At 38.5% G+C, this 27,164-nt stretch overlaps 1 protein-coding gene across 3 annotated transcripts in view; it reads right to left on the minus strand.

The window, feature by feature from the left end:
• Nucleotides 1-452: 452 nt before the first annotated feature.
• Nucleotides 453-27,164, minus strand: part of Vcan (versican) — a 90,801-nt gene continuing 64,089 nt past the window's right edge. For all 3 annotated transcript variants that reach the window (XM_021659975.2, XM_021659976.2, XM_021659977.2), the window contains 5 exons: nt 26,244-26,402; nt 25,009-25,091; nt 7,169-7,313; nt 2,648-2,830; nt 453-2,506 (listed from right to left, as the gene is read on the minus strand). In XM_021659975.2, the coding sequence (XP_021515650.2) occupies nt 2,379-2,506; nt 2,648-2,830; nt 7,169-7,313; nt 25,009-25,091; nt 26,244-26,402 (698 nt within the window). In that variant the 3' untranslated portion in view covers nt 453-2,378. The remainder of the gene's footprint in view (nt 2,507-2,647; nt 2,831-7,168; nt 7,314-25,008; nt 25,092-26,243; nt 26,403-27,164) is intronic.

The raw sequence follows: 27,164 nt of genomic DNA on the forward strand, positions 1-27,164 counted from the left end.
AACACAGCATTTTCAGTTTCTTTTGAGTATATCACACAGGTTCTGAGGATTATCTGCTTTTACTACAGGTATGTAACTTTGGATAAAGAAATTCATCTGTCAGCGCCCAAACCTCCCTCCAACTGTATGGTGATCACCATAGGCCTGCTGTGAGGCCTGCTGTGAGGTGATCCATGTGAACTTTGGCTGGTTCTCAAGAACGTAGCCTCTAATGCAACATGCCACTTTCTTATCACACCTCTTCCACACTGGAGATTCATGCATAGTGGGGAGATGAGTGCTTTGCTAGATGGACTAGCTCAGTTGTTGCAGGTGAGTAGGGTAATTGATTTATGAAGGACAAAGTTAATTCAGCCAGGCAAGGTGCTTATTCCCTATGATGAAACCAGAACATAAAAAAAATTTGGTGTGTATTAGGCTTTAAAGTGGAAATAAACAGACAAGTCACAGTGTAGTAAAAGAAGGATTTTTAGGTTTCTTTGGTGAAACAAAAGCAGATATAAAAAGTTACAAAGATTTTAGATTTTCATTCACAAAAAAAGTCATTCACATTTTACACTATACATGTTATAATATAAATACAGGGAAGTATTATGTGCATTGTAATGAAAAGGAAAAAAAGCCCTAATAAGTCAACACAGTGATTTTCTGCGCTCTAGAACATGTTAGGACGGACTCCGCGTACTGCAGAGACCCAGGACCTTACTAAGACACTGTGCTGAGTGCACTCATTTCCTCTAAGCCAAGGAAAGCTTCATGAGAAACAATCAACATAGGACCAATCCCAGTCTGTTGTTTCACTGTTCTTTTCATTCTTGAAAATTTACCTGATCTGGTGTATAAAACATAAAATCTGCCCCTGTTTATGAGAAAGCATATGATAGTCCAATGTTTGTATAAATTAAAGTTTGGCTTCTGATCATATTTCGTTTGTATTTTTCCCTAAGTAGTTTTCTGTAAAGTTATGAGTGAAAAAGCCTTAAATGCCTTCTGTCCATGAGTGGTTTTAACTTTGAGCCTTAAATATCTTAAAATAGTAATTCAATCCCAGCTTCAGCAATCACTGTTCAAATGCAAGGGGGAAATGGGTGGGAAGAGAGAAGCAAAAACTTCAGCACATATACTGTACCTAACTGGAAGAAATGCCCACACTAGATCTACACTTACACTATTGCTTGGAATGGGCAACCACCACTTACTGATAGCTAAACACTTTTCCGTTCTCCATAAGAAACACTTGGAACATTCTATCCATCACATTTTTTAATCAGGAACAGAGTACCTATATTATAAGCATTCAAACTTTGAAGAAAGTACAAAAGCTAACACGGAAAAATTACTAGCATACTACATTGATTTCAGGTCTTGGGGAAAATAACATCCAATAAATTAAATCTGTATGGCTTACTTCATTTATTTATGTGTGCTTTGCAGCTGCAGCATTCATACATGAACATTCAAAATTTTATAAAGGATTAAAATGGTTATATGTACAAAAAGGTTTTTTTTTTTTTGCACGAGTGTTGTTGTTTTAAGAACCCCCATCCCCCCACAACCCTTGCTCTATATCCATTCCAAATACCTTCATCTGTTACCTTACCAGCGTTAGTGTTAAGAAAGCCATTAAAAAGAAAACCTGGTTGCGTTAATAATTAGCATTTTGACCCTTAAAAAATGTTCCAAGTCATAGAAAAGTCCTCCATCCAGGCCCTTCATGTAGGTGAAGAAAAAGGGTCATGGCAAAATGGAGTTGCACCCTGGAGCTCCGAGAGTTTCATCAGTCCCCCATCAGCCAGGCATCGCTTGGGCCAGCACGGCTCCCATGGCTGATAAGGGCGCAGAGAACTCAAGACTCTGCTGGTTGTCCGGGAAAGTCATCCTCAAACTTGCTGACAGTCAATGGGCAGACAAAACCATTTCCAGCCTAGACAAATTATAGCAAAGCAGCCAGACCAATGATTAAAGCCCTTGCAAGCTCCTTAGTCATCATTAAATATGCCTTAACTCAGTGTGATGTTTTATTTTATATACAGGATTAAAATCAACATTAAATCATCTTATTTACATGGCCATCGGTGCTGAAATTGCATTTTTTAAATAGTACAGTAGGCTGGCATACATGGTGAACACTGGAGAGAGAGAACTAAAGAAATTAGATAGGCTGAAAATGGTATCTTCTTCGCTCATTCTCTTTCATTTTATTCACTTTTTAAAAATTCCATGTTTCATTGAAAATATTTTAGGAGCACAGCAACCCCAAATGACCAGATGGAAGTCCCAAAATCCAAACCAACTGCTAATACTTCTTGAGGTGATAGGAAAGGCACAGAAAGTCAGGGCTTTGGCTGAAATGGTGAAGCACGTGTTTATTTTAAGGATCAGCGCCTCGATTCCTGCCACCTCCGGCTCCAGCGATGCTCATGTTTTGATGAATTTATGGAATTGTCCTTTGCTGATGAGGAATTTTTAAGGTATTTCTTAGAATAAGTCCTTTGGTATGCAGATGCTACATGGAAGGAAACAAAGAAAGAAAGAAAACACAACATTTTACTTGCTCCATACCCTAAACTAGCGATAGCACAGCTGTAAAGTGTAGGTGCCTAGTAGCGGTGAAAGCACGGCCGCCTGTTCTCTCTAAAGGACTTACGGTTCATGCAGGTTATTTTAGGCATGGCCCATCTCCCATTTCCTAGGCACCGGATAGTTGGAAGGTGACGCTGAATGAAACCATCTTTGCAGTGATATCTAATCAAGGAGTTGATTTCATAACGTGGTTTCATCTTTCCAAAGGTCTTGGCATTTTCTACAACAGGGGGCTGGCCGCAAGCAACTAAGAAAAAGCAAATTGTGTTATTTCCAAGTAATCTAAGAATTTCAGTAAGGGTAAGCATTAGAATCAACATCACACTGTTTCTTTACTGCAACACCCCAGAGCCTCAATCTTATAACTTTGTAAAAGCCATTTACAAAGAATTTAAAATTTGAAACAATTTTAAGTATTTAGGTTGAGGCTCTGGACATAGATTTTACCTCAGATCATGTTATTTTGAGTTGTATTTTTATTAAAATGCAATATAATTAAATGGCCATGTATGTATCTATCCATCCATAAGGTCAACTTTAAAAAAATAACTTCAGATTAAAAAGTATCTGTCTAACACCAGTAAGTAGCCTATTGCTATTGTCTTTCTTATTATCTCCCATATTTTATTAACCATCTTGAGCTGGGTAATGATGTATTTAGAATAGTTAACTATCTATCACTGTCACTTCCCTGAAAAAAAATATAAAATACTCAACACAACTGATTTGAAATGTAGACATATATTCCTAAAGTATAAATAAAATGTTATCTGGTCCCATCTATTCTATATTAAAATAGGGAACAATGGACAGTGTTTCTGTCTCAGATTTGTCTGCCTGCCTGTCTTTCTGTCTGCTGTTTGAGACAGGGTGTCACATATCCCAGGCTGGCTTTGAGTTCACTATGTAGTTAAGAATGACACTGAATTCCTGATCAGTCTGCCTCCACTTCCCACACATTGGTATCACAAACACACACTGTTGTGCCTGGGCTGTGTAGTTTGGGGCCTGACTGAAGCCAGGATTCCTGCACACCAGAAATTGGGGTTACTATCATGTTTATACTTCAAATTTTTAATATGTTAAAAGTTTGTAATTATTAAATTCATTTACATAGTAGAAGGCTGTTTATAAAAACATTGTTTTTCAATGACAAATTCAGGTTTAATTTTAATATTTAGTTCCTCCAATTTCCTTCTGCTTTATTGGACTTGCACCTACACACACCATTTATTATAGTATTAAAAGCTATAACAGGTCCCTGATACTGGCAAGCAACAGGTAAAATGAGGATACAGTGATTTAGAAGATTAAAATACCAGCCGGATAATTGATTGTATGTGATTCTGTATTCTATTGACAATTTAGAAGTTAAATATCTTTTTATCATTTAAAAATAATTGTCCGATTTCCTCAAAACTATTATATGTGAATATTATTTAAAAAGCTAAAATAATTTAGTTGAATGTGGTAGTGGCAAGGCTAGCAAAGTAGGTTGGAATTAGATCCAAACATATAAGCGTGATATCTGACAAGTACAACATGGCAGGCAGTCTTAAAACATGGACAATCGAGTATTCTTATAGCAAAATATATTTTCTTCCCTACCTCACAGAACACATGGAAAGCCATTTCTAGGTAGCTTAAACACACAAACACAAATGGCAAAGTTATAAAACATTCAGCAAACAATACCAATTATCTTTATGATTTTAGGGTTCATAAAGACTTTTCAAAGCACAGAAACATTGAAATAATAAAGTAACCTTGAAAAATGAGTTCTCTTCACCAAAAACCATAATGTGAGAGAAAAGAAAAACTGCAAAGTAGAATATGTGAAGCAACCAGAAATAAGAATGTAATAAGAACACCTACAAATCAAAACAAGAGGAGCCAATTTCTAAAAATAAAGAAAAGGCGTGAATAAAAACATTACTAACGAAGATAAACAAATAACTAATAAATATATGAAAATATAGTCAACAAATATCCAAGAAAATGTAAATTAAATCAAAAAGTTTAACATTTCATACCCACCAGACTGGCCCAAAATTTCTCAAGTTCAATAATATCAAATGCTGGAGAAGAAGTGAAGGGTCAGGAGCCTCTCAAAAATTGCTACAAGGTTAGGACGTAATTTGGCATTTGCTAGTAAATCTGTTGGTACATAGATCTTGTGACTCAGCAACTTCACTCCTGAAAATATACGTCCTACAGAAACTCACAAAAGTCTACCAAGAGCAAGTTTAGGGGTCGTCATAGAAACATTCTTTAGAAGAGTAAACAGGCAGACTGCAATCCAGATGTTCATTAGCAAGGAACCTAATCAGTATGAAATGTAGCTGCACGTAATGAACCACTAACACAGCAGCAAAAGCAGAGAATGTGCATCGATAACTCTCAAACACAAGACAGAATAACAAAAACAACAACAAAAAGCAAGGTATAGATTACACATAATTCTCTTTATGGAATCTTTAAAAATTGGAAACAATCTGTTGTTATGAAAAACGTTCATTATTTTTGGCAAGAATTTTGACTTGGAAACATCAACGAGATGTTCCAAAGATATATGGACAGCATGAAAGAAGATGTTTTCTTAAAACAGCACTTTTCTATACAGTAAGCATCTTTTCTTATGAATAATTAGAAGAGCTACTTGGGCCTGTGGGCTAACAGGTATATCTAAAAGACTACCTTTTACAAAGCCCGTGAACACTGACATTAGAAAACTCTTCTAGAGCCATGGGGAAAGAATCCATTCTTTAATGAAGTAATGTTGCATCTTTCAAAACTCATTCCCCATTGGGAAATTTAAAATATATTGTGTTATGCATGTGAAACTTTCTTGGCTCTAAAACTAAAGTTCTCACCTAGAGCAAATTTTCCTTTCTCTCTACCCTGTACCCACCTTCTAAAGAATACGAACATGTGTACAGACTTCTGGTTGGCACAGTGAGGAGGAAGGATGAAGACAAGAGTGCTGCTGGCATTCAGCACACAGAGGGCCTGGAGAATGTTAAGTATTCTCAATGCACTGGACAGTCTATCACAATAAAAATACGTACTCTGCTCAAAGCGTCAGCAGTGTTGGCGTGGTGAAACTGTGCTATAGAACAAGCAAGCTTAGGAAACAGCATGTTGAGACTACAAATGAAAAGCATGATGCTGGGACCATTCAGAGGTCACAGAAGGCAAACATGACATTTGAATAAAGACAAACAGTTTATTAAGTTATTCTGGAAAAAGGAAAACAGCAAATACTCTATTTGCTATTTTTACCAGTTCCGTGCAGAATTGCTGAGGAAATGCACAGGAGGAAAGCTTCTTACGGAGATAATGCTTTGAGGGTAAGTGCTACCTTGGATTAGAGAACAGCAGAACAGTCATTGACAGCAGCGGAGTTTCATCTAAACTAGGGCTGGGTCTAAATGTTCTCCTTCTCCCAGTACAATCTGTTATGGATGTTAAAGTCTTGCCAACATGTTTATCAGAATATATCATATATTAAATAATATATGTCATATATTATATAATATATAATATTATATAATTATTATTAAAGTATACAACAATATATGTTATGTTGTGTATTATATATTAAATGAAATACACTATATATTATATAACCTATGTTATATTATTTTTGAATTAAAAACAATTTAAATTATTTTTACAATTTGCATTGGTAGTTTGTACTCTTTCTTGAGGTGGGTTTTGGTTGGCCTAGGAACCAGATATTTAAAATGCTTTAAAATCATTATCACAAGTAGTGTTAAAAGTATTTTATGGACTATACATTTGTTTTCGTAAGATACAGCTATACTCTATGCCATAGTAATTCAAACATATTAGTCATTGATAAACACAACATAAACTTAAAATTAAGCTTTCTTGGTATTTGTTTTTTCCTGCTTAACATTAACCAAGCAATTCTCATCCTGGAACTTCCTTTACAAATGTTTTTGTTTATTGAATGTGGAAAGCACTCAGTTACAGGCAAAGGGATGATAGTTTTGTTCCACTGATTATAAGTAGAAAATGCACCTCTAAAGGAATGCGCAAATGGCCACAAAGATCAAGCAATGAGTAAAAACAGTCAACTGTTGGATGAAGACTGGTATTAACTGCCCTCCCCAAAGCAGTTTCTCAGTTCTGCATTCTCAGCCCACTGAAAAACTTGACATGAGCCAAGTGCACCAGATCTTCCCATAAAAACAAAACTAAGTATTTCGTGCTACAGCCAACAGTTCTGCTGCCAAAGTCTTTAGCGTTGTCTTCACACAGAATTAAAATATCCACAGGTCTTTGGGCAGCAACTGCTTAAAGATGTTATGGGCAGTTTTCCTGTATATACGCCCCCCTTTTATATTAAGCACCGAAAATCTAAAGAGATTTAGTGCTGAAGACAAACCTTTTTATTCTCGTGGGAGAGCAAAATATCCTTAGGCAACAAGAAAGGACAGAGCAGGTCTAATTTGCACCTCCAGGGGTTAAGCCTTTGCTTGAAACATTTTCATGAAATGATTTCCATGTCTGCTGCCCGTGACATGCAGATTTCGCGCCCAGCAGCAGCGGCCCTTACCTGTCCCCTTCTTGCAGGTGTAGGTGAGGTGGTAATTGCAGGGGACATCATTCCACTGGCCGTTCTCATGCCAGATAATCACAACACAGTCTTCTCCAGCAGAGAAGAAGCTGTCTGGCTGGTTGGGTCTCCAGTTCTCGTATTGCTGTAGAAATTGAGGGAAGAGAGAAACACTCAACAGTCAGAGGGCAACGCGAGAGCTCCAGTGGCCACAGAGCTGAAATCATTCTCGTGGGAAATATCTTCAGACGTTTATGGAAAACACATGTAGCTCAAAGTCTTTGTTTAGCAAACAGCTAGATTTTGTCAATGAAATGTTATTGAGAAATTTTGGTATAGTTAACCTATATTTCTAAATACACAATTCGCCCTCAAGTTCAGAAAGTTTTTTATTAGCTGTAATAACAGTAAAAATGAAATAGATAAAAAAATTCACAGTCTCTTTCTAATCAGTTATGTTTTTCCTAGACTTAGCCCTCAGCTTTACCTAGTGTCGTGTGTTATCATGTGCCCAAACAATAAGACTAATTCATGTGTAGAAATAGCAAGATCAGTGCTAAGAGGCCTCTTGAACACAATAGAAAACACAAGCTCAGATTAATGGGGCAACTGGGTGACTATCTCTGCAGGAACAAATTTGTTAGTTTTTCTTTACATTCAATTTTAAATGCATCTTTGCTTTAAAATTGAGTAAAGATTTTTACTTAGAAAATATAAAACTGGAGGGAAAAAGAAAAGTAAAATCAATCATTCTGAATTTTGAGTATATTATAAAATCTTTCTGTTTACTTAATCTTACCAGTGGGTGTTTTATTACTATACACATGCATATTTCAGACCTATCTTACTTTCAAATACTATTTTTTTATTTGGACACTTGCAAAATTTTAAAAATAATTTTGGGTATCAATAACCTATATTAAAATGATATGATGAAAATTTCATTACTATGCCATAGAGGGCTATAATTTTTCTTCTCAGAAAAGAAAAATGCTTTTAAGGACTTTTAAAAATAGTAATCTTCTGGGTTTGGGGGGATTGTAATTTGACCTAAAATTTGATAACCTACTTTTCTTTCAACCTCTTCGCTTAGTTTTACTTTAGAGTCTTTTACATCATGCTAATCTAAGAAAGAAGGCAAGTTTCCTGCAATGTGAAAGTCTTTGAAGGGTGATAAAACTGTGCAGGGCCATGAAGCTGAATAGCCTGCGTCTTCTACCAGCACAAAAACGCGTTCTTACTTTTCTCAGGAAAACCTCATTCAGGCCTGACATTAACTTAAATGCCGCCCTAGACATATGAAGAAAGTCATAATCCAGAGCCCCAGGAAGCTGCTTAGGGGACCCCACTCCCTAAAGCACTCAGACTGGTAGTTTTCTTGCAGTCAGAAACTGGTATTTGCTCTGCTGGATTTCCAAGTTTCTCTTTTCCTTTTCTTTGCTTATATCCCTCTATTTCTACTTGTCATCCCTCACCCTGCTCCACCTCGCTTTTTCTGTTTACACTCCACTTTCACGAACAGCGAAGCGGAGGTGAGAAATCTGCCGTCTCCGTGACTGATGAGTTATTAAGTGGGGTTTTTGAAATGAATGAATGAACACAGGGCAGATAGATTGTTGGAGTCAGAGATCAAAGAGGCTACGGAAAAGCAACCTATCCGGACATTATAGAAATACTCGCTCACGAACTGCAGCTGGGGTTTCCTGCAAAATATCTGGACAAGACGAAGCCACCAACATCCCAGCATGGATGGGGAGGGGCACTGTGACTCCATCGCCGCCGAGACATCTTGGCAGTTAATAGCTGCTAAGCAAGGGAGAGTCAGCTTTCTCTAGGGCTGTGATCTCCAGTGGGATGACTGTTCACCAGGGGACGGCCCCTCATCCATGTCCATGCTCAGCTCTCCTTGGACCCAGGGGGTGTGAGTGAAGTTGTGCAATTGTTCCTCAGTCGTTGGTTTTCCCAATATTGTCTTCCTGACATTCGCTGTGTTCTAACTTTTTACACAAGTTACTCATTTGTCGCTTTCTTCTACCTAGTAAATATGTGCTCAGTAAAAACTGGTTTTTGGCTTATTTTCTTTACTCCTTGGTGCATCCTGAGTGACTGAAGATACACATGGTATACATGCAGCTTCAGTACTTTGACATTTAGAAATAATGAAGATTGTTTACATTTCTTGCTAATCCAATGTACTATCCTAGTCAAAGATATCCCTTGCTGCTAGCAAAGACTAGAGGAGATTGCCGCCATAATTTAGCTGGTAGAGATAAACTTTCTGATAATGCTTGACAAAGTACAGCAAGAAACTCAAAAGTCTGGATTGACAATTCTGTTCCCAATATTGTATTCTCAAAATCAAGCAAAGACAGAAACATTTATGATAAACACTCTATACAGGAAAGTTAAATGGAAAGTGCTATATCAGAAGACCATATTTGAATAAATTTTGATGTGGCAAGGAAAATGGTATATTATGTAACCACTAAATATTTTATCCTTAAAGAGTATTCAAAGCAATGAGACTATAACTTAAGATATATGATACCAAACTCACACATTGTTTCATTTGTTATCACTGTGTGTATAAGACCAACCCCAAATCCAGTAAAACCTTATAAAGTTTTATAAAGTGCACTAAGTTTTCCATATTTTTACTTATTTTCTAAATTCTACAAAGTAGGGACAGTTATGTTTCTAATCATTGAAAGCAAATTTATTAAATTATTATCTATGCATTTATCAAAATTATTCACTGATTCTGGCCAAGTTGGTTTAAACTAACCTCAGCAGACACTGCTTCACATTCCCAAAGCCCCTCGACAGCAAGGTACTTTTTAGTTGATATTTTCTACTGGTCAAAAGAGCACCTGTGCCATTTCACACTGAAATTAATTAGAGTTCTATGCTAGCAAACTGCTTCTTGGGACTTAAACATGAAAAAGATGCAACTGTCTTTGCTGAGAATTGCATCTAGCAACCTAGGAATGTTTCAAAATGTTTGTTTTTTGTCATTCGGCAGAGCTCTGGCTTCATTGTTCAGGACTGAGTTTTAGTTTTATGTATAAGAATGACTAATGCCCAAATGTCACACTATTGCCTCCTGATAACTCAATTGTGTCATTTACCTTGGCTTGGATGCTACAAATTTGTTCATGTTATTGCCAAATTGTCTCATAAATGAAATTCCTGCTTGATGTTCCATTTTTATTTTTTATAAGCTTGTTTAAATTTTATAGCGAATGAGCAAAAGATAATAAGTAAATAAAAGCTTGACTGTAGATTCAATAATGTATTTTTCATAAACATTAAATATTAGGGAGAAATCCCTCTTGATCAATCCATTTACGAGAATGTAAGCTCTCAACTTTTCTGTCTCTAGAAGCAAAATAAAGATTCTTCAAACAAGCAGAGAAAACCCCACCACATCCCATGCTAAATGCCTTCCTTTCCGTGGAGTCATGAACAAGCATCTTGGGTGTTGGTGGTTTCCTGTTTTTTTTTTTATTTTTTTTTTATTTTGGTTTTGGTTTTCGTTTTTTTCCAGACAGGTTTCTCTGTGTAGCCCTGGCTGTCCTGGACTTGCTTTATAGACCAGGCTGGCCTTGAACTCAGATCCACCTGCCTCTGCCTCCCTGAGTGCTGGGATTACACGCATGTGCCACCATGCCAGACTTTGTTTTGTTTTTAAAATAAGTTCTTACCGCAAAGCCCAGGCCAGCTTCAAGCTTGCTTTGTAGTCTTAGATGATCTATTCGGAGCTAAACTGATTCAAACCACTCCTGGGACTGGATTGGCAAACTAAGAATTATTCTGAGAAGCCAGCATGGTTTGAAAAAAATTGTCTTTAAAACCTTTAACCACAAAGCTGCTGGCCACATGTCTACATAGATATACCTCTGAGATAGTGTTTCCCACTGCAAACCCTGAACTGCTGTCTTAAGAGAAAATGCCAAATTTATTTTGTTCATTAGTTCTCCTCTGATGGCAAAGAAAAACTATGACATAAAACCCAAAGGATTGACATAGAACAATGTCAACTCAGATGCAGAATTTTCTTCTGTTTTATTAAAAGATAATTATTTGACCCACTATGAAATTGTTTAATGCTTTGTATCACATGACAAAATTATTCTGGGAGTTTCAATTAAGTAACTAGCTCTCCATACCTGCAAAACAAGTTCTCAAATGGCAAGCATTTCAATTAAATTAAATTCCGCTACTTTTCAGTTACCCTCCTCACAACTGAATTCAAATATATTCACCTGCCAAAATAATAAAACGGTTGAAAAACCCTGGATGAACTCCAACAGCTAGTAAGTATGGTTCTGTTGCACAGAACTTGTTTCCACATACAGGAAAGCTGTTTCAAACCAATCCTAATGTTGCTGGGGAAAAGCCCAGAGCAGACTGAACTTAGCCATCTAAGTCTACCAAATTATAAATGCTTACTTATTTGTTATAAAGTCTTTCTTATCAAAATGATCCTGCTGGTTCTCTGCAGCGCACATGACCTCCCAGGTTGGCAGCATCCTAACTTTCAGGGAATGTCCTCAGATTTCAAAGCAACTAAATGGGTTTTTCTTTAAATGGGTGCAGAAAAGGTGTGCTTCCCCATCTCTGTGGTTCTCTCATTGACTCAGCATGGCAGGTGGGTAGTGTTGGATGGGAGATTCTACAAGGAGAATCGCTGATTAAATGGAGTCTAGGAAGTCACAATACCCATTCATACATAATGGGTGATATTTTATCTTTTAAAATATGTAACACATCAACATGATCAAAGGTGCAAAAAATCTCAGCAAAGAATCAGCATCCCAAGCATGAACAGACAAACCGAAACACTGTGGTTTGCTTAATTCACCATTCCATAGGTAGAAATAGAGAGCTGCTGTGCTGTCAGTGCTATTAGAACTTTTTCTATCTCCATATAAGAGAAATAAACGCGGAGTTCACTCCATTCTTTACAGAGAGAGAAAGAGCAGGCGTGGGCTCAGCTTTAAGTACTGCTTTCATTATAAGGAAGAAAACAAGGTTATCAGGCACTAGCTGCTACTGCGCTGATGGGCATATTGGAATAGTCTTTAGTTGGCAAAAGTAAAGAGCAATTAAATTCTGAGGAAGTATGTGCACGTCTGGAGAGCAAGGGTCTAAGCAAGTTTCTTAAACATGAACTGCTTTACTCTTTCCGCCCATGCACTACTCCAAAATAATATTTGGATTTCTGTTTTGTTTTTATTTTGTTTTTTGTTTGTTTACTCGCTTTTTGTTTTGTTTTGTTGTTGTTTGTTTGGGGATTCTGTTTGTCTATACTAGGATTTTTGGAAGAAATCTTAAGAAGCAGAAGGAGGGGGATAGTGTCTAGGAGTCGTTGGGGAGCATGGAGAGGATCTAAAAATACTACCTCCATGTATGATATTACCAAAGAATATATAATAAAATTTTAAGTGAATTGAGGAGAGAAGTGAGGGGTGAATATGATCAAAACACATTTTATAAAATTCTCAAAGCATTAATAAAATATTATATTTCTTTTTAAAGTAGTAATAAGTATTTAATATTTCATTTTAAAAAGAGGTGGATATAAGTTTGAAAATCAAAACCCTTAAGATACAAGGTGATTAGGATATTAAATGGGACTCGAGAGATGGTTCAGTGGTTCCGGCCACTTGTTGCTCTTGTGGATGACCTGGCACCCACATGGTGAACTAAATCAGACATTATCTTTGATTCTCCTCTTCTGAACTCTGCAGGCACCACGCATGTACATGGTGCATGTAAGTACATGGAGACAAAACAATACACATACAAATCAATCTAAAAAAATGCTTTTAAAAGCACCCTGTTTAAAACCCATATCGTCATCTTAAGACTAAGACCTTTTAAATAAGAACCTTAGCAATAGCTAGATCTCCTTCACATTCTTTTCACTTAACCTTATTTAATTTAGCCAAATAACCACAGTGAAAATCAATGAGCACTGCTTTTCCTAATGAATCATTCTTTAGAGACTCTGGGTGTCTTCTGCAGACTCCTAGTTAGTACAATGGGGGGGGGGGAAGGAAACAGAATTGTCATAGACAGAAAATGATAATGTTTCATCTGCATGTGAGCCATAGTTTTGAGACGTACCTTTCTTTCACATACACACACATGCATGCACAAGAGTCTACTCATACAGTCCTAGTAATCATTGACACCTAGATGGTATGTGGAAGAACTTGAGCATGTCTTTGTTTATACAGATGTGTGTAGCAGGTTAATTCTACTAAAATCTATCAGAGAATAACCACAGTAGCCAGAGGAGTAGACCGACATACTCCTTGCAAGAAGGGAAGTCTGAGCTGTCTATTATGCGGACTTGACAGCCAATTGCAAATGCAGGCTGGCCCTCCTGGACAATTCAAGATGGCACTCCTGGTTATCTCAGATACCACTGGCATTATAAATCTTGAATGCGTTACTGCCAGGACCCTACTCTCTCTGTATCAGCCAGATATTTAGTTACACTTCTTCAGCTTACATGCCATCATGTTTTATATTTTAAAATTCACCACACCTTGGATTATCTGGAATAGCTAATTAAAGACACTGTTTTGGAACTGTTTTGATGGTGCTAAAAACATTTAAATATCATGCACACCCTATTGACAAAAGGAATCTTGACACCTTTCCAGAGATAATTTGGAGGGAAATTTACTAAATTTCCAACTATAGTTTGGATTTATTTTCCATGAAAACTTCAATTCCTGCTTTTCATCCATCCTTTTGCCCAAAACACAGATAGTTTAGTTCACAGAAAGAAAAGAAAAGTTTTATACTAAACCACGGAAATCCTCTCAGATCAGCGGCCAAGAAAGGCAGCCAAGGACCTGTTGTGGTGGTTTCTTTGCTGTGAGCATAGAGAAGGACCGGGGAGAGCAGTGCTAATTCTAACCTTATCAGCCAGGATGTTCTCAAGTTTAGGAGTCCCTGTTAGCTTCCTGCTGTTCTCGCAAATTATCTCATTTTGCATTTAACTATTTGGTTTACGACATTATGCATTTCAAGGCTATTGAAACCTAAACAACATTCCTGCATATTCTAGTGACACGCCTTTTAAAACACAAAGCCCACTGTCACCGCTAGGTGGAGACATAGACCAGTCAGTATGGTAGTGCTTTGTCTGCCAAGATGGAATTTAGAATTACAGTTATTAACTCCACCTTGAGAGAAAAAATAAAATAAAATAAAATAAAATAAAATAAAAGCTCCTATGTGGCTTTGTGAGTGAACAACTTCAGTACTAGACGGAGCGTGGCTAACCCATGTTTTCTAACCCCACGCCAGTCTATCACTGACTATCACAGCTGTCATCTGCATATTCTAAAACAAGCACCTACAAAAGCTTGATTTCCCATGTTCTTATTAACAGGAGCTGATGATTTCCAGAGATGGTGAAATTTCTTCAGAAATAAAGTCACATCTAGTAGATCCACTGAACATCTTTAATTTGCAATAAACAATTACGCACCAGTGCAGGAAAGTGAAACGCATGCTGTGCGATTCTGAAAACTTAAGTTCTGAAACATACCTATACTGCGTGCTGACTTCTCTGTGCAAGCTCTTTTGATAATCTGGGACCCATTGTACCACTCTTGGACTCCACGAGCTACAAACAAACCCAAATATAGCCCACGCAACCAAGGGCAAGCAGACTATCTCCAAAAATGCAAGCAAATTCCATAAACAAAACCCTTTTGCAAAAGGATGTGTAACCACCTACAACACACACACACACAAGATGTTAGCTTTTCAACAGGTAACCACGAATTTGTCCTGTGTTTAGTCTTCCAGAACACAGGGCAAATGGTTATCTGAGACCAAAAAAAAAAAAAAAAAGCCATTAGGGCCCCTCATCACAAAAATCAAAACATTTGGCAACGTTCAAACACCTTTCCCTCCTGAACAAGTATGGGACACAATAGGCATTTGTTTGTAGTCTGTAGGGGTCACATTTAACTATTCTACTTGAATAGGGCAAATGCCTTCCCTGCAAGGAAGATATTCCCTCTTTTAATCTTTGCACTCTCATCTGGGCCCTGATTTATTTATGTTTTATGGGAGGTTATGGTTTTTCTGTTATCATTTACTTGAACCCACAACTGAGAAGAAAAGCCCAGCTTTGTTTCAGAAGAGAAAGAGACGTTTGTTTGGGTATCACTGCCTACTTGAAGCGTGCAGTTGGACTCTACCAAGCTGCATGTGCTGAAGGGAAGGAAAATTAACACGGGGTCTCCCGATAGCTGTTAAAGTGGCAATGCGCCCATTATTTTCCTGGTTGGCAACGTTCTGTGCAGGAGAGACAGTCTGGCCACTCTTGAGCATGGCGCTAATATTGTGAAGTGCTGCGAGCTCACAAAGCGGTAATTATCAACAGCATTTCCAGAGCGATGTGAGCTACTCCCACCTTGAGACCGCTGTGGGGCTGGAGCCGCAGGCAAAACCCCGTGGAGCAACATGCGCTAATCCACGCAAAGCACTGTGCCAGGGTCCCTCCACTCAAGCTTGTTTGCACAAGTCGACAGTCATAAAAGGCGAAGGAACCAAATGCCAGAGAAAGTGCCAAAACCATTCAACTTCTTTCTCTTTGCTTTTTCCACGGTTATGCATTGCCTTAAACTAATTAGCAGTTAAATTTAAACATGTGCATGGGGTTCTAAAGTTTCAGGCGACAGTGTTAAAGGACCCCAGCGTTCATTAAGTGTTCTTCACTTGCAAGGTAGACTTGTCAGTTACAAGATGATTTTCCAGCAGTGGCACTGTGCTTCAGCGACTTAAAACCATCATTAGACATCTGAGCAACAAGAACAAAAGGTAGAGACAAGAGCTTTATGTTCTAGAACTACAGGGTGACTCATAATTTCCTGCATGTAAGCTCAGAAGAAACAGCTGTTAATTCAAATCAAATTAAACCACAACAGAAGTAAAATTTTTCATTGACAATGTAGAGGTCTTTGGTAGAAAGAAATCTACAGTCCTCTCTTCATGAGTAATATGTTAAAGGCTGAAGAAAGAGCATATGTTTTCCTTGGCTTTGGGGATAATAAAGTTTAACATAATTAAATTAATATTGACACGCAGTGTTTCTTGTTCACAGAGATGTGGCTTTTGGCTTATAGCTGAAACCACAGCACAAATGAAACATGCACAAATATCTTAAAGAAAGCCTTTTAAGACTTCCCAGTTGAAAACGTCAAGCTTAAACCTTTTTTTTTATTGTGTGGGAGAACAGAATTTTAAAAATATTTTTTTTAAATATTGTAGGATGTAGTGTGATATTTCAGTCTATATAAGCAACATGAAATTATCATATTAGAGTAACTTGTCACCTCAAACATTTATCATCTCTCCATTTGCTACTTTGAAAAACCTAAATTAAGAAAAATAATTATCCCAGTCATGTTAACTCCCTCTTTTATTGTATGATTCCCTGTACTCTGTCGAAGGTTTGGTTATGAGTCTCTGCATCTGCTTTAATACACTGCTAGGTAGAGTCTTTCAGAGGCTCTCTGCAGTAAGGCTCCTGTTCTGTTACTTGTTTTCTCTTACTTCCCCTGTCCATGACAGGAGCTCCACAAGGACAAAAAAATAACAGGGCACAGGGGTCCTCTATGAGACTGTTTCTCCAACCAAGGACCATGTATGGATATAACCTAGAACCCCTGCTCAGATGTAGCCCATGGTAGCTCAGTAAGCAAGTGGGTTTTCCCTAGTAAGGGGAACAGGAACTATTTCTGATATGAACTCAATGACTGGCTCCTCCTCCCCGCATCTCCTCCCCCCCCTCCCAGGGAAGAACAATCTTGTTAGGCCACACAGGAGGACATGGCAGCCAGTCCTGAAAATACCTGATAATCTAGGGTCAGATGGAAGGGGAGGAGGACCTCCCCTAGCAGTGGACTTGGAAAAGGGCAGTGAGGAGATAAGGGAGGGAGGGTGGGATTGGGAGGAATGAGGGAGGGGGCTATGGCTGGGATACCAAGTAAATAACCTGTGATTAATATAAAATGAAAATAAAAATTTAAAAAAATAATTATATATGAGGGTTTCATTTTGTATCATTCCCTACCAAATCACATGAAACCCTTTCTTTTGGTTAGAAATATACAAACAAGTCCAGTGCACAACTCTGAATTTGTCAGCACTTCCTGTTCTCTCTCATAGCCCAAAACGCTGAGGACAAAGCACAGAACCTTCTGTTTCTGTAAAAGGGTAGTGATGGCTCCTTTCTGCTAAAAAAAAAAAAAAAAAAAAAAAAAGAGTAATGGTTTAGCAGCAGTAATTTCTTTCTTCTTTTCTTTTCTCTGTCTCTTTAAAATGTCTCTCTAGGTTATTGACTATTATTGTATAATTTTTATTCTTTTCAAAGCTATTTTTCTCTCACAATACATTTCTTGAAAGAATTGTGTGTCTATTTTATGGAAAAAAAAAGAGAGAGAGAGAGAAAGTATCTCTGGACTTAAAGGCAAACCCAGCCGGGCAGTGGTGGTATATGCCTTTAATCTCAGCACTCCAGGTGCAAAGGTTGGAAGAACTCCGTGAGTTCTAGGCCAGCCTGGTCTACAAAATGACTTTCAGGTCAGCCAAGGCCACACAGAGAAACCCTGTCTCAAAAAAGAAAATATTCTTTTAAAGGCAAACCCACATCAATGTTACCTTTTCTGTGCCACAGTTCTAATGGAGGGAGAGGAGTTTAGAATTTCTGCCTTATTAAGCTTGACAATACTGAGTTTACTAAAATGGAGGAGATTCAGTTAGCTCATAAAAATTCTTTAAGTGGACTTTTCATAAAAAGAGTTCATTGAACATAGTTATACTGTTAATTTACCTACTTGATTCTACAGCACAACTATCAAGGGCAAGCTAAAAGGATGAGAACCAGAAATGTGACATTTATAGTCCTAGGATCAGTAAACTCATTCTAGAACTTACTGAACACACTGAGAAACATGCAGATTCGAGGGAGACTCCATTTCCTCCCTAAGGTTCCCTGGGGAGTGGGAAGAGAGTCCAGGACTGTTTCTCTTACTCACAGAAACCAACAGCTTGGGAGGATTCCTCAGATACCTCTGACAAACCAGTCATGACTGAAGTAAAAATGTGGAAGAGCTGTACAAATTGCCAAAGAATAATGCAAGTGACTTTTAAAAAATCAGACTTTTCAAAAGCTTTCTAGCATTTTATAAGGAAGTGAATTCTCATTTCTGTCTTTTTCTTAACCCTGACCATCAACACCCAAAGTGACATTGTCTTTGAAGTAGTTTTATCTGAACCTCTGACAGGTGAATACAGATGTTATTGGGGGCAAGGAGAGACTAAAGACCTCAAGATCAATGCATTTTGGGGATGCCAATAAGAAATTAATAAATATGATAGCAGCTTTAAATCTAGACCCTCAGCTTAATTTTCAACCCCTTGTTGAGGGAGCAGGAAATGCATGATGAAAGATATCCCAATGTCTTGAGATGAAATTAGAGCAAGACGGTGCTCTGACATCAGGGCAAATGTATGAAAATCACAATAGTGAGAGGTCAGAAACCAGCCTGCTTCTATCTTGGACTTGTTTCATACTTTCTTATTCTTCTCTCCCTTTCACTTACACATCCTTTGTTTACATATTATAGCTTCCAGTTCAGTGTTTTTATGAGATTCCTGAGTGTAGGAATGTGTGCGTTTCTGGTTTTTATTTGTTGGCTTGCTTTCTCTTGGTCACTTTTTCTTTTGCTTGTTCATTTTATTCTATCCCAATATTTTAGTTTTCATTTTACATTATGTTTTGTTGTTATTATCCCATAGAAGCCTGTTTCTTTTCTAGATAAAGAAAAGGGTTGCTTCTGAATGACAGGGGAGTTAGGGAGTAACTGGGAGAAGTAGAGGCAGGAAAACTGTAATAAGGACAAATTATGTGAGAAAAAAATATCTTCAACAAAAGAAAAGAGAGAGAGAGAGAGAGAAGGAAGGAAGGAAAGAAAGAAAGAAAGAAAGAAAGAAAGAAAGAAAGAAGGAAGGAAAGAAAGAGGGAGCAAAGAAACAAAGGAAAAAACAAAGAAAGAGCGAGAAGAGTTTACTCTCCAGAGAGGGGGATGTCAGCAGCACTAGGAGACACATCCGGGAAAACACTTGAGATTTCACTTAACAGTTGGTCAAAGAAAGCACTGCAGCGTCAGCCAACAGCATAAATGCCTATTAAGGAAAATGTGTTCACATTCTCAAGCCTTAATGTATGTTTGGTGTGGAGGATTTAATTTAGCGGCTTTGAACATTTAAGTAAGGTCACAAGGGAAGAACTCCATAGCCGATGTCATTTGCCAGGTTTCTAAGGAAGCACTGGGTATACTGAGCTGCCAAAGACAGAAAGATAAAGAGGAACTGACTAGGCAAAAGCCAAGAAGCAAAGTGAAAACTATAATGTGTTAAGAAAAATAATAATGGAAACATAAATCATAAGAAAAGGTTAGATATACTGTATTCAGAACTATGTTAAATTCAGTGGGCAAACATTCCAAAAAAATAATGAAAAGTTTTTTCAAATATATCATTAAAAATTGGCTTTTAATCAATATTATCAATATATTATTACAGAGGAAAATAAAGTGTAAGGAGCAATCAAAATCTAGTACTAGAGGTAATTCTGATGACTTAGCAAAACAGCATCACTGAGTTAGCACAAACACATGAACTGAATTAGTCTAGCTCTGAAGAACAATCATGCTAAATATGATATGATTACACTCTGAGCTTACTGGAAACATAGCTTAATTATTTCAATAAATGAAGTCCTGATACTTGTGATCACATTAAACTCCCCCCCCCAGGTCATACTAATTATTCCTGGATACTGAATACCGAGAGATAGCATCAGGTAAATAGCAAATGCTGTTTTTCTTTCGATACCACTTTACCTCCCAAGATGTCAAACAAAAAGTGTGAGAGAAAGAGGAGAGAAAGCAGTGTAATACAGACATAAAGTTTGTGAAATTATTCCTGGCGACTGATTTCCCCCACGTGTAAGCAGATCCTGTTTTCCCAGATAAAGATGTGGCCACTATGTGGGACATGTTCAAAAGCAGAAAACTGTGGGTCAAACAGTGAAACAAGAGAGAGCTATGTTAGCCAATGGCCTGCACACATATGGAACCGGTTAAGGTGATGGGGAATATACAGAGAGCTAGGAGTGTGCTCAGAAGACACTTTCTTCAGAAAGGAAGAGGACACAGGAAAGGGTGGATCCAAAAGGAAAAAAGTGGGCCAGAGATCAATCAAGTGCAGGCAGGCTGGTGGGCAGCTGTGTTCCTCTGCTCCCAAATGTTCAAAGTCAGGGGACACTCCTTAGCGTGTTATTTATTTGACACAAAGACTGGATGAAGAAGAAAACAAGGATGTATCAGTTTGTTTCGGATGTACTTTTGTCATTTCTTTGGTAAATCTTGCTTGTTTACATGCTTCATTTGCTACCTTTTTCAAATGAAGCCTTTTAGTAGAGGGTTGGCCCTATGACTTTAATGATATGTGTGAATTTTTGAGACTCAGGCTCCAGTTGATATTCTCTGGTTATTATGCTACATTACTCTGTCTTCTCTTAAAACTATCCCAATAAGATATTATTCTTTCAGAAATGTACGAAGTTCACTAATTTACTGAATTTAGAGACAATCTTGAGTATAGAAATGATAATTAGATAGATTTTAAAAGATCTTTTTACCTACACTAAAAACTCATGAGCACAGATGGGGCAGAAAGATCATTAAAGAGAGAAGATAGAAAGACAGTTGTAAAATATTATCATCTGGGTATGTCACAGCCATCGCAAATATATTGTCATAGCAGCTATGGCTGCTTACACTGGGCTTTCTTAAGGCTGTTCCTATAAGCAGTCATGCATGTATCAAGGATAGACTCCAGGGCCCTGTTCCTCCCTGCTGAATATTTAACTACTAATAGCTTCAGGGTAAGATTCAGTTATTATCTTCAGTTATGGATCCAATGATGAGCACACAGGCTTAAATTCATAATTCTAATCTCAAGGTGACACAGGTCACTCTAGTTAAACTCAATGGGTCACAAAACAAGATGGGAATGGGATCAGTAGGGAGAAGGGAAGCTGTCAGGGAAGAGAGAAAAGAAAGAATGACAGTATGTGTAATGAAAATGAACTATAAAACATTACATACATATGTGAAATTGTCAGAGAACATTTAATAAATAAAAAGAGAAGAGACACAAACAAAATGAGTGGATTTGCTTTCTTGTGGCATAGCAGAGTAATGATATATCTATCATGCTCACCTGCACCTAAGTGTAGAAAAGTTACATTCCTTAACATATTTTTTTCAGACTCCATATAGTTGCCAAAGACAGGGCAATCTGGTCTTATCAAGGTAGTTTACAGGATTGAGCAATATAAGCTTTATTCTAAATGTAATAGAAAATAAAAACAAACATGAAGATAAGTAGTAGCCCAGATCTACAAGACACATATAGTGCCAATCCAGCTTTTCCAACTGGGTCTTGAGCATTCTGGTGCCCATTCTAAAGACTGCAGCTCCTAGATGTCTCCCAGCAGCAAAGTGGATACAGAAAATGTGGTACTTTACACAATGGAATACTATTCAGCAATTAAAAACAAGGAAATCATGAAATTTACAGGCAAATGGATGGGACTAGAAAAGATTCTCCTGAGTGAGGTAACCCAGACCCAAGAAGACATGCATGGTATGTACTTCACTTATAAGTGGATAAAGTACAGGATAACCATACCACAATTCACAGACCTAAAGAAAATAAGTAACCAGGAAGACCCAAGAAAGAATGCTTAAATTGCACCCAGAAAAAGGAAACAGAACAGGCTCCAGAAGTGGATGAAGAGAGGGAACTGGATGGGAAATTGTGGGGGGAGGGGAACGAGGGTGGGAAGATGAGGAAGAGCTGGGGTGGGAAAGGGAGGACCAGGAAACAGAATGGAAATCAGTGGGGGAAGGTATCTCTGGGACAGGAAGTCTGTGGGGCTGACCCTAGCTGAGACACCTAGCAGCAGGGGATATGGAGCCTGAAGTTATCACTTCCTGTAGCCAGGTGGGACTTCCAGTGGAAGGAGGGGGACACCAACCCACTCATAACACCCAAAACCTGTCTCACCTACAAGAAGTACAGAAATAAAGATGGAGCAGAGATTGAGGGAACGGCAAAACAATGACTGGCCCAACTTAAGACCCACCCCATGGCAGAGAGCCAGCCCCTCTCACTATTAATGATATTGTGCTATGCTTGCAGACAGTAGCCTAGCATAACTGTTTTCTGAGAGGCTTCAACCAGCAGCTGATGGATACAGATGCAGGGACCCACAGTCAATCAATAGTTTGAGATTGGGCAGTTTTGTGGAAGAGCAGGGGAAAGGACTGAGGGAGCCAGAGGGGTGAAGAACACCACAAAAAGACCAACAGAGTCAACAAGGCCCATGGGGGCTCACAGAAACTGAAGTACCAACCACAGAGTACATGGACTGAACCTAGAACCCCAACACTTAAGTAGCAGATGTACAGCTTGGTCTTCATGTGGGCCGCCTAACAATGGGAACAGCGGTGGTCTCTGACTCTGTTGCCTGCCTTTGGATCCCTTTCCCCTGGCTGGGCTGCCTTGTCTGCCCTCCATGGGAGAGGATGAGCTTAGTCCTGCTGTGGCTTGACGTGACAGGGTGGGCTGGTGCCCCTTGGATGCCTCCCCTTTCCTGAGAAGAAGAAGAGGGAGAAACAAGGGGGGAGCTGGAAAGGGAGCATTAAGGTGGGACTGGGAGGAGAAGGGAGAGCAGGATGGGATCAGGATGTAAAGTGATAGAATTTTTTAAAAAAGGGGAAAAAAGAAAATTGTTAAACCTAATTAAAAAAAAAGACATCAGCTCACAAGGAACTGCACTTCTCTGAGTTGTTGATCAGGAAAAATTTGCAGTAGTTAGAGTCAACTAGAGACTATCCTAAGACTCGTTTATTGCACCAGAATCCAGCAAGGGAAAGCATTCAAGTTCAACGCCTGTTCCAACTAATATTGTTATGATTTAGCTCTGAAATGTCCCCCACCAGCCCATGGCTTGAATGCCTGCTAACCAGAAAGAGTCATATCTGAGTAGAGTTGGAAGCTTTTAGCAAGTGGGATCTAGCTGGAGAGAGGGTGTTCAGAGGAGGGACTTCAAAGGTGATTGCCTGGTCCCTGTGCCCAGTCACGTTCTGCTTCCTGGGCTGCTGTGACCTAAGAACCTGCCATCATCCACTGTCCTGCTGTCCCTGATACAATGGGCTAAAACTGCCTGAAACCAAGGAACAAAATTCATCTCCCCTCCATGAAATGTTTTTTTCTGCCATGTATTTCCATCTAAGGAAACCCAAATCTTACCGAACGCCTCCTTCTGAACTTCAATGACAAGTGGTACTAATTTCACATACATAATGATGACAGAGAGGGAGCCAGCTGAGCGTTGTTGGGAGCCACTCAGTGAAAAGCCTAACAGCTTGCGTTGGTATCCACACCAAGGAAGACAAGAAGAAGAAACTGTTTACATAGTCCGAGCTCAGGCTCTAGCCTTGTGTCGGCAGGTTTCTGACTCTGGACAAAGAACTCAACTAACAGGTGAACTCAGCAGACGTCTAGACCCAGGTGAAACCTCAGAGGCCAGGCAAAATCCTGGCCAGAGCAGAGCTTTCAAACAGAGAGGAGTTCAGAACTGATTCCAGAATAACCCTCACCTTTTGCCAAAAACAAATCCAACTGACTAGCAGGTAGTAAGTAAAATTTAAGCATCTAAGTGCTTTGCATAAAGAGCTCTAAACTATAGCTAAAAAATTATTTATGATATTTTTCAATTTAGAAATTAATTTATATGTACTGTCCAGCTGAGTGGATTTTAATGTTGATGTAATTTCAGAAACACCTAGGGGTTGCCCAGGAACTACAGCTGCTGGAGGCTTTGCTGGAATACATCTGGATTTGAGGCCTTGGCTGAGGTGTTTAATTATTCTCCCCAAGTGGCTGTTAAGAAGAGTAGCACCGAGCGTGTCCAGTGTGACAAATCAGAACCTGGATAATAGTAAAACACTAAGTTCTCCTGTGTTTGCTGCCCACCGCTCAAAGCTTTACCTAGTCCGATTTAAGAACATATTGCACTGCGGTACAACAGTGAGTGGCAGGACAGCCTGGCTTATGCAGCGAGCCCCTTCCTAAAAACCAAACCAAACCAAACAAGAAAAGACATACAAAGAAAAAACAAAACTAGTGCAATTTAAGCAGAGTTCTAGCCAGCATTTCCACATTTCCAGAGTTGTATTTATGTTATAAAAAAACAGAAATAAATAATAAACAAAGATTATTCAGCATTGTTGAAGTGGAATGATATTTACAATGTTGCAAAATTCTTAAATTAAAAATTGAACCCTTTTTCTACTTAAAAATGAGCCATGCTTTACGATAGAGTTTCATTGTAATTGTGTAGAAAAGCATGCTTGTAAAAGACTGTCTTGTCTCCCTTACATTTGTCATTTCCCTTTTTGCTTTGAAGACAAAAAGGCTAAAACGGCCATCTGAGAGGATGACCCAACACCCACTACTCTCGTTGTCCACTTGCCCCGTTCCTCACTCTTCGTGAAGACTGCCACAGTTCTGGGACAGGGCACTGACGACTAGACAAGTTAGCTGTAAACAGTTCTTTAGTCTGTCCTTGCTTCAGGGAGTGATCTTCACCAGGCTATTGCCCACTCGATGGTGTAAAACCAGTGCATGGAACCCTGATGCCACCATCTCCACCTCCATCTTACCAGAGCGCTGCCATCAGTCCAACGGAAGTCGTGCTCAAACATTTTGTCATTGAGGCCTATCCACTGGTAATCATGGCCCACACCTAAGGGACAGAAAACAGGTATTTTACCACTGTCCCAAAGTCCTATTTCAAAGAAACTTATTTTCAGAGTGAGTTATGCATCCTCTTCTCTGCTTTTTTTTAATTAGTAGTTCTTAAAAATCTTTTCTAATTTATCCTTCTTCCACACAATAGGCATTAAATTAACAAACACACTTCAGAGTACTAGGAAAACATTAAAATATCTAAGGCAATCATTTCCATAAAAGTTCACTGTAATGAAATATTTTCTACCTTTACTCATAGAAAGTGTCCATTTACTTATCTTGTTAATCTATGACATTGGCAAAGATTTAGTGGCTCCATTAAATATACTCGATTTTACACATTCTCCCCCAACATGGGAAAGCCTCATCTCCTGAAAACAATGAACATGAAGACCAAATAGTTCTGAAAAATTACTTTCGAAATTATTTACCATGACATGAGCTAAAATATCATACAATAAAGTTCAAGGAACAGTACCAAGATTATAAATTAACAAAAATACTTTAGAAGGGTAGACAGCATCATAGAGATATATTTAATTGAGCATCAAACTATGATTTATGAGAGTTGTTCTACCCATTTCTATATAGAAGTAGCTGCCACTTCTTCCATATGAGTTAAAATGTTTGAAAACAGCCCAGTACTAGGTTTTTGCAGCTTTCAGTCTTCCACCTCTTTGTGATCATAACGGGCAGCTGACTTTCTAAAGTCATGAGAGCACTGGAGAAAAACCAGCATGTACAAAGTGATGATTAGGATGCTATTTGCAACTCGTTCTCAATTTGTAGGAAAAACAAAAACCTCAAAGTAAGTTTACGCTTAACTCTGATGGTAACCATAAGAACTATATTGAGCCACAAGAAAAAGCCTTCTATGAGAAAAAAAAATCAAATAATAATTGCTTATGTTTCAACATGTATTCTACTGCTCCACCTGTCACTGCTGGTATGCTAGGTAATGACTTCTTGTACCATATCTGAAGGTATTCTTAAGTAGTAACAGTAACATGGGTGATTTTATGTAGTTCAAGGCAAGAGACTTCATAAGTTGAATGAACATATAAGAACTACTTTAAATTGTGTTTGGGGTAGCTAAGAGAGGGGTAAGAATGAGTGAAGTTCCAAACAGTTCACGTCTGGTACATACGATTCACAAACATTTGTTCCTCGTGAGACAGGATGCTTGTGAGATGGGCACCCTGCAGACGGCACTCCCTTTCAGCCGCATCCCATGTGCGGCGGTGAGCAAAGTACTTGTAGCACTGCCCTTGGAATTTGTGCCAGCCGTAGTCACATGTCTCAGTGTCTGGGAAGAAACAAGGCCAAGATTTATTAAACTTACCTACGTCATTCAAACTTGGCCCTTCAGTCCCAGTGTTGACAGACACCCAAACCAATGTCTATGCAATGTCCCTGAAGTAAATGATTCATAAGTTTTGGTCACAGTGACAAAGACATCATTGTAAAGCAAGCCAACTGATCCCAGTGAAGTGGGTGGTTGTACATCTTTGGACTGAAAAGGCACTACCTAACTGTAATTTCTTTAATTAAAGACAGTTTTTGAAGGAGACAAAATCAGCACAGCAACCAACCTAAAGCCTCACAGGCTGTAAAGTTGCTGCCTACTTGTGAAGTACTCACCACTAATTTCTTTTCAATACAACTTTTCTGAGCAAATCGCTCACAAGTGATAGGACAGAGACTCCAGCTAAGAGAGTCAGGAACACTCTATCTGTACAATGACTTCAAAAGCTCTGGAAGGCTTTTGAAGCTTTCTGGGAGGCCACAGGATCTCGTCATGTCATGAGTAGACAGCTTGGAGGACACAGTTTGGAACGTGTATGTTCTGCTTCTGAAGAGGAACAACTGGGAAGCTCTGGTGCAAATGCTCCAAAGCTTTTGAGTTAATTAAAAGTTAAAAACCAAGCTGTTCAATTTAGCTACCTTCTCCAACTCTAGTAACTCAAATACACGTATGTGTTTTCTCTCTCACACAACACAGCTAATATGCCAAATAGGAAATGATGTTTTTCAACTATATCTAAATTTTACAAGAGTAAATGTTAAA

This window comes from Meriones unguiculatus, chromosome 2 (genome assembly GCF_030254825.1).
Source record: "Meriones unguiculatus strain TT.TT164.6M chromosome 2, Bangor_MerUng_6.1, whole genome shotgun sequence".
Lineage (NCBI taxonomy): Eukaryota > Metazoa > Chordata > Mammalia > Rodentia > Muridae > Meriones > Meriones unguiculatus.